The sequence below is a fragment of the Fukomys damarensis genome, unplaced genomic scaffold (assembly GCF_012274545.1).
Source record: "Fukomys damarensis isolate Sample0158 unplaced genomic scaffold, DMR_v1.0_HiC HiC_scaffold_19, whole genome shotgun sequence".
Taxonomy (NCBI): domain Eukaryota; kingdom Metazoa; phylum Chordata; class Mammalia; order Rodentia; family Bathyergidae; genus Fukomys; species Fukomys damarensis.
Genome location: NW_022900931.1, coordinates 19,475,947 through 19,484,318, shown reverse-complemented (window position 1 = coordinate 19,484,318; position 8,372 = coordinate 19,475,947). Strand labels below are relative to the sequence as shown.

General features: G+C 36.2%; 1 protein-coding gene across 16 annotated transcripts in view; it reads left to right on the top strand.

Annotated features, from left to right (window-relative positions):
* Positions 1-8,372, top strand: part of Sox5 (SRY-box transcription factor 5) — a 936,135-nt gene that overhangs the window by 725,577 nt on the left and 202,186 nt on the right. For all 16 annotated transcript variants that reach the window (XM_033766292.1, XM_010615329.2, XM_010615302.2 and 13 more), the window contains one exon: positions 4,614-4,700. In XM_033766292.1, coding sequence (XP_033622183.1) covers positions 4,614-4,700 — 87 coding nt within the window. The remainder of the gene's footprint in view (positions 1-4,613; positions 4,701-8,372) is intronic.

The following is an 8,372-nucleotide window of genomic DNA, read 5'->3' as shown; positions in this document are numbered from 1 at the left end:
CACATAGAAACAAAGCAAAAACCTGAGCTTGTGTGTAAAGCTACTGCACTGGAGCGAATGTGGTTTAATTCTTGGCACTGGCAGCTTGTTGGAGAATTACAATATGTTGGCATGAGTCTCTAGGTCTCATTGTTCCAGATGAGGGAGTCAATCTTAAGAGTATTTGGCACTGAAGGGAAAACTGAGTGCGAGTTACAGGGCATGAACAGGCCCTAAAGAGTCAGGATGCTGTTGTAACAATGGCTGGCACAGTTGGGGGCGCCATTCACTGGTGGGGATTGCCATAGGCACTGATGTGAAGAAGCATATGTGAGCCAAAGAAGGGTGGGAAGGGGAAAAACAAGCAAATGTATAGGGTCTGATAGCAGAAAGAAGCAGAAGTAACTAATTAGACTCATCTTAATATTCACATGGGGGCTAATGAAGAATATCTTTCATTTTTTGCTAATTTAGCTTCTTAACATCTATTTTATTTTCTCTTTTAAAAATATTATTTAAATTTCCCGTAAAGATACAGATCCTTGAATTAAGTGTACTTGGTTTTGTATTCTATCTGCTCTACTTTCTAGATGAATGACGTTATACAAAAGCATGTTTCTAAACCTTAGTTTCCTCATCTACAAAATGTATGTAATATCTATATATGCTACTGACAATTGTTAGGTCGCACAACATTCGGTAAAATGAAATACTTTGCCAAAACAGTTATTAATGGACCTGTATACTTATTTTAATGTAGGAAGTCCTACTAGTTCCATTTTGAATGTAATCATGATATTCCATTGCTTGAGAGAATAACATGTCGGGAGAAAGAATGCTCAGGAGAATCTTTAGAAGTGTTTACCTTAAGAACACTGCATCAACCAGGTGTGGTGGTACATACCTGTAATCCCAGCAGGAGGAATGCAAGTCCACTTGCAGCCTGGCTAGCTTATCCAGTGAAAGAAACCCTATCTATAAAAAGGGACTGGGATGCAGATCAGATCAGGGCAAAAACCCTGATCTTTTTGTCAATTTGAATACAAACAAATTAAAAAAAAAAAAACAGTACAGCCTATCTTAACGTGAAAATAAAAGATCCAGAACTTGAACATTTGCAAATTGCTATGCACGGTAACATATTCATAGTATAAACTACAATTATGTTTTTTAAAACATCCTTTTACAAAATTAATAGGTAATTGTTACCTATTTCATTCCATAGATAGTGAAGCAGCACTTACATAACTGTGATAAATTTCACACATGTTAGTGAGCAGGTGTATTTAAATATTGGGACTTGGCCATTGGGTCTCTTACATTTCTCATTGTGAGTTTTCTTTGAGATGTTACTTTTTTCAGAGAAGTTGAATCACTGCTCCTCCACTGTGATTATTATTGTGAGATCATTTCCATTTCTTTAGGGAACTACAGCATAAACAAACTGAAACAGTAGCGATTGATAGAAAATCAATTTAGCTACAGAGCTCAAGTAGGTGAAATGGCATAGATATACCCTCCACCCCACCCCACACCCCAGCCCTCCAATGTCAGTCCTAGTGACTATACAGGTTGTTTGACTTACAACGCAACATTCCATCCATTATAAGTAAAATGAAGTACTTTCTTGTGTCCCTCTGTAGGTTTTCATTAAAATTTCCTGTGTCATCTGATTGGACTACATTTTTAGGATCATGAGAACTATTAAAAAGTCATGCCTAAAAAACACACTTTTAATATCAGAATTGATAAATATATATTGGAAAATTCAAAAGCTTAGCCTTTAAATATGTCCTTCATTCATATGATGGAGTTAATAACAATAGTTTTTTCCTACTGTCCAGAATTCTTTTGCAGATTAAAATGTGTTTGTGTGTGGGGGGGTATGGGTATGTGTAGAAGGACAGACTTAAAATCCAATAGGTTGGATTTATTTCCATATTGGCCAGGGTATGATAGTTCCCTAAGCATTGTTCTCTTAAAATATGAATGGCTGTATCCCTATGTAATTCAGAATATTATCGTGAGATGTTTGAGCCCCTATGTGTAAAGGACCTAGTATACTGCTTGACACTTGGCATTCATGCCGGTAGCTTTCATCATCATTTCTTTGTGTATACAGGAGATGAATCTGTAAGAAAAAAATATTCAAGACCTTGATTCTTCCATTTCATTGTATGAAACCTCAGACCATTCCGTTTTTCCTTGTATATGGGTAGATGTGTTTTAACTTGAGAAATAGATGCAATAACACACTCCGAGTCTTCAGTTGGCTGCTGTGATTAAATGAGGGAATGTACAGGTAAAAGGATCCAACATAGTTCCTGACACATAGGCTGCTCAATAAACTTACCAAACTTATGTATTAGTGTCTTTACTCATCCACAGACATGACGCGCCTGAGTTGGACATGTCTCTGATCTTACATTTTCCAAATAACTTGGTCTTAAAGAAGTGATTCATTTTTCTTTAGCATATCCTTAAAGTCCTGTGTTTGAAAAAAGTGGCTCTGTGCACTACTTATACTACTTAATAACGAGGCCAGGAATGTTCTGCAGGTTTCAGAAATCTGAGTGGCTGTTTCTTTAACTCTGCAACTTGGACAGAAAACTTCTGTTTCTTTATGAGCACACTACAGTGAATATTTTGTCTAGCTGCAGGGGAAAGGCTTTGTCATGGACTTTGCAGACAATAGCTTTAAAAGTAAAATGGTCTGCTTTTGGTGCAGGGAGGTTCAGGGGCCTATTGTTGGTGCACAATGGATTTCTATTGCTGCATTCCTGCTTTGCAAAGGTTTGCTAGCTTTTAATGACTGACAGTACTCTATTGCAAATACCATATTGGCTGTGCTCTGTTTACATGCTACTCAAGAATTTTTGTAGAGTGCTAGAAAAAAGAAACAGTGGTGTTTGTTTGACCTACTCTGATAAGGTTTAAGAAATGCTTTTGCTCACAAAGTGTTTACTGGAAATGTAGAAATGTTGGAAATCCGTGCAGTAGTATTTTAAAGTTACCTTTAAAACCTTGACAAACAAATATTGGTTACAATATGAAGATATTTACTCTTTTGCTGCTCACAGACTTGTTATTTTACAAACAATATGATACAAATGGGACTATTTTAAGAGAACATAACAGTAAATTCTTTACTATCCTTTTATTCCTTAAATGTGAAAAATCAGCATACATATTTTGTGACAAAGGAAAGATACACTTTTTACACATTCCATAGGTAAAGCTGTACATAGGGGTGGTGGTTGCACTTGTATATTTGCATCATATATGGTACTGGGTGAGCTGTGTAAAACAGAGCTTTTCACCATCTTAATTTCCTCAAGTTCTTGACATCTGAAAACAAAATATTCAATGCCTTGTGTCCTTGTTTTGTTGAAAACTGCACAGGCTTTGTGACTCTGATAACTGATGATTGTAACACGAGGCCCTGAAAAAGGTCCATGACATTAACCAAAGATGATGACGAAGACTCTTTAAAATGCATGTTACTCTGGGAAAATTAACCAGTTTCTAATAATCATATGGTCTCTAGGACAGACGGTCCCTTTGATAAGTTAACATGTACTCCCTTTATGCTCCTAGTAGGGGGTAAACAAATGCCTGAGCAAATACAAATCCACATAAACACCAATGTGGAGAATGGCTGTGCATGTCTTAGATCCAGATAATAAGTGTGAGTATTGTTATTTAGATGGCGCATACTGGGACACTTATCTTTTAGTACACTCCATTTTCTAACTGAATGCAGTGCTAATAGTGGGATTGAAAGCCATTGTAATTGTGTACCCATCTAAATGCTGACAAGAATATACAATTACATTGTTTGGTACTGAGTTTAATGTTTGGGAGTTTTATTAGCATTTATATTTACTTATACATTAAAATTGAGCACAAAGGAAGAGATCAAAGCATATTGTATATAAAAAACAAATGCCACACTAAAACATAGCCTTGGTTTCTAAAATGTGTGTCCTAACCAAATACAGGGCATTTGAAGAGTATGATACAAATCTGAAATAAGTAAATAATAGGTTTCCATTATAGGCATGATTCACTTCTCTAGATTTTGTAATCTCTTTAAACCTTTTTTTATATGAACTTTTAAAAAAATGTTCACGGTACTGGCAAATCTTGCCACAATGTGCTTACCACCAGACGATATTAAACACATATTATAAAGTGGATGTAATTGTAAACACACAGAGGGATATAATTACATGTAGCAGATTTAAGAGCTAATTCTTTGCCTTTTTTACTCTGCATTTTATCAACATAATTATTTTTTGACTGCAGACTAGCACCCTGAAATTGACAAGCATCTATTATAGCAAGAATTTGTTCACCAAATTGAAAAACAATGAACTGCAGGTTTATATGTACCTATTGTCATAAAGAATTTGTATGGCTTTGTTCCACCAGAGGAGAAAGCTAATGATTTTGAAACAGCAGGTGACAAAAAGCGTTCTTTTCCCCTCCCCTGTTATCAGTTTGTTGATGAAGTCATTATGAGTGAGGGCCCAGGATAGGGATAGCCTTATTTTTAGCAGATAGACTTTTAATGAGCCCTATTGTAAAAAAGGTCATGTTGATTTGCTTATATATATTTTTTTTTTACTTAGAAACCCCCAGCATTGAAAAGCTACTCTCAAAGGACTGGAAAGACAAGCTTCTTGCAATGGGATCAGGGAACTTTGGCGAAATAAAAGGTAATATGCATGTAGTTATTTTGACCCAAATTATAGAAGTGAAGTTGATATTTAGAAATATTAATGGTGATGAAGTACTTGTGCCCCCCACTCTTTTCTGCTTCATGAATTGTCTGTATTTGATCTTCCTAGCTTGAAAGGAAATATTACCAGTGTTCTTGTTTTCTGTTTGTTTATGCTTTGTGAATGGTATACTGTTTCTAGCAGAAAAACTCCACTGTATTTTTAAAATGCTTTGATTTTTCTCATTTTTTTAAACAAATGATTTACTTCATATATTGAAATATACCCACAGGAACTTTAAAAATTGCATCTTATAAAATAATTGTATACATCCTATATATTGGAAGCATGAATGTTCACACTCTACAGTTGAAACCAGAAATGACTAATGGGAAGGCATAATACAAGATTGTTTACTATCAACACGGGCGGTGTGTTTGCTTTGGTTTTATTTGAATAAGCAATTTTGTACAAACAAGAAAAACTTTATATGGACTACAGAAAATACTGAATATTCATATCTTAACAAACTTCTGCTAATAGCAAAGGGAGATTTAATTTCCTCACCTAGAAACAGAGGCAGGTGAACTTTTTTTTTCCTGGTATGGGGGAGCGAACTCAGGTCCTTACTCTTACAAGGCAGGCAGCGAAACCACTGAGCTAAATCCCTGGCCCCCAAATGAACTTTTCAATGAATTTAAAAGTGAGTTTTCTTGGGGCCTGATAGACAGGCCTGATTGTTGTCAGTGTAACACTATTGGTTCTAAGTTCTAAAGTAAGATTAACTGTGAGAAAGTTAGGATGCTTGGTCATGCATATTAAGATTTTTTAGTTGTATGCTATTGTACTTATTTTTTTGGCAGATGCTAAACATATATTTAAAACATTGCCAGATTTATATTAATATACATGTAGAAATGTGTATACATAACTTTTTTGCATATGTGTGTTTGTAAATACTCTTCCATTGAGAGAGGCAGTTGTCTCTCTTAAAGTTCTGCCACCTCTTAGTATCCTGAAGAAAAGCAAACCATTCATCTTCTCAAAAGTTTTGTCTGTGCAACATTCACATCTTGATACATGAAAACTTCCAGAAAATGTTGCAATGATTCACCCAAATTGTTTAGAATTGCATATATTCAGAATGTGATTAGTGGTGAAAGAATGGTGAATAAATAGGTTCTCATCAATAAATTCACTGACCAAAATATATCATGGAATAATTTAAATGACTGATAATTAACGTGCCCTCAAGAGATTTTAGACAAAGTTTAAGGAGAGCCAGGAAGTTTCATTGTAGAAGGTAGTGAGTCTTTCATCTTATTTTGATGGATTTTAACCCATTTGCACCTGAGGTGAAGCCTGTATCCTGTGAGGTCCTTTATTCTCCCCTGACCCGGGTAATAACTGGGAGTGGAGCGGAGGACTGAGGACTGCCGTTCCAAGCCTTATGATCTCATTCCATTGGAGGACAAACATTTTTTTCCCTCCCTCGTTTTCCTTCACAAGTCAAACTTAAAAGCAGCCACAACAGCGGTGATAAGCTTAGAGGAGAGAGGCTCAGCTGTCCTTTCAGGCTTGCCTGGGGGTTAGTTTAGGAAGCTACAGTAGGATCACAAAAGAAGTTTCTGTCTTTAATTTTGAGTTTTGTGAGCTTCACATTCAGAGCACAAATTTGGTGATTGTCCTCTGGTTCTGTTCAAAAAGCTGTTTTTAGATGCATTTTAAAAGCAACCGTAGGTCTTTCTTCTGTTAGGGGCATGGTTGTTAGGTGCTTGGCTCAGGTTTGGCAGTAAACTGGGAAAAAGCGCTGGGTTACTTTTCCTGCCGACTGCCCGTGACAGTTGCAATTACTGTGCATTGTTCATAGGTGGCTGGAAAGTGGAGAGGATACAATAGCGGGTTGCCCTCTGGGGGTAAATGAATTTGACTTAAAGGTTCTTGGGAGGGGGGTCAGGCAAGAAGATTACGCAGTGCCCAGGAATGTAGTTTTCTTGCCACCTCAGAAGAATTTAGACAAGAACAATGGCTTCGTTGTTTTGGCAGCTATTTTTTATGGGGCAAATAAAGGTGTAAGTCCAACTTATTAGTCACTGTTTTTGTTTGGAGAGGGTAGGATAAGTGTGTGCTTCTTTTATAAAATACAAAAATGTGAATTTACTGAATTATCAATGATTGAAAATGATCACGTAAAAAAACGTAGAAACTTTGCTTATGTTAGGAGATTTATTTCAGTATTTTGTTGGTATTCTTGTGGATTGAAACTTTTCATCTCTTTTTACTGTGGTCATTTTTCATTTTGGTTTTAATTATTTTTAGGATATAGGAGAGAAAAAGAGAGAGTGACAGACACCTCTCCTGGCTAGTTCACATGATAGCCACAGAAGACTGGGCTCCATTTTAAGTCCTGGTTCTACATTGCTACTTTCAGGAAATTTGGATGGATATTGAAATCACAGCACAGAAAGGTTTAGAGAGTGTTTCTCACTAACATTCAAAAAGGAAAAATAACACACTTTTAAAATAGGAGTAATCAATAGCGTTTGATGTGGACATTTTAGCTATCAATAACTAGTTGTCATACACACAAAGTCAATCTCACTTTTTAAGGAACAACGTGAATCACTAAAAAATCGCTGACTTCTAAGCATAGAATTAAGTTTTCATGTTAGATTGTTTTGCCTATTAAAATATATACTGTTATTTTGGAAATGTAAAGTAATTAGGTTTTAAAGTTGCATTAGAAGTAATCTTCTAAGGAACGTACAAAAAGGACACTAGATCCAGTTCTGCAAAACAAAACAATTTCAGTACAAAGCTCTGCCAACAGCACACAGTCCATATATGCTGTAAACTGATTAGCTGCTTCAAGGAATTATTTGTGTTCTTCTTTTCTAATCAGCCATATTGTGTAACTGGCTGCTTTACAGAGTTTTTTTGCCCTTATCTTTGCAGAAGCACCCAGTGACGGTGGCATGAAAGGTGAAGAAATTCCATTTATAGTCTAATAGTTACTGAGAAGTGGTGAGCGCTGTGATTGCGTTCCAGTTAGGGACCAGTAGTGCCACATACTGTGTCTGCTAGCATGAGATTCCATTACACTGAAGGTCACTGCATTGGCATTTCACCTGAGGACCGTATCTGGGGATCCGCGGTGGCTTGACTAGTCTAAACATTTCATTGTTTTTCAACAGAGCAATTCCAAAACTGCATTTTGCAGATTTAATGTTTATTTGTAGAATTATGACACAAGTATCTGCATACATATTCCTCTCAGTTAATTCTGTCGTGTTTAGGTTATAAAAAGCAGGGGTATCATTTGGGAATTCTCCTGCCAGTTCATTCAGAAAACTCTAGATGTTCTCTACCTGCCTCATTTGAAGACATTTTTTAGAGCCTGGTTTGTTTGTTCTTTATCTCTGAGTGGACCCTTGTAACTCTGGTCACAGTTCATTAATTTAGACCTGCAAAGCACTATACTTCTTGTAAGGAAAATGCCAGCTGCTTTCTATACAGTAAGAAAAACTTTTCTTCTACAAGGCTATAATTTGTTCTCTTTAGAAGATGGAACATAAAGGCCAACACAAAACATCTCCAGAACTGTTGGTAATGGACAAGGAAAAAATCCATTGAGTAATGTGTACTGTTGTAGTGCCTGTGAATTAAAGA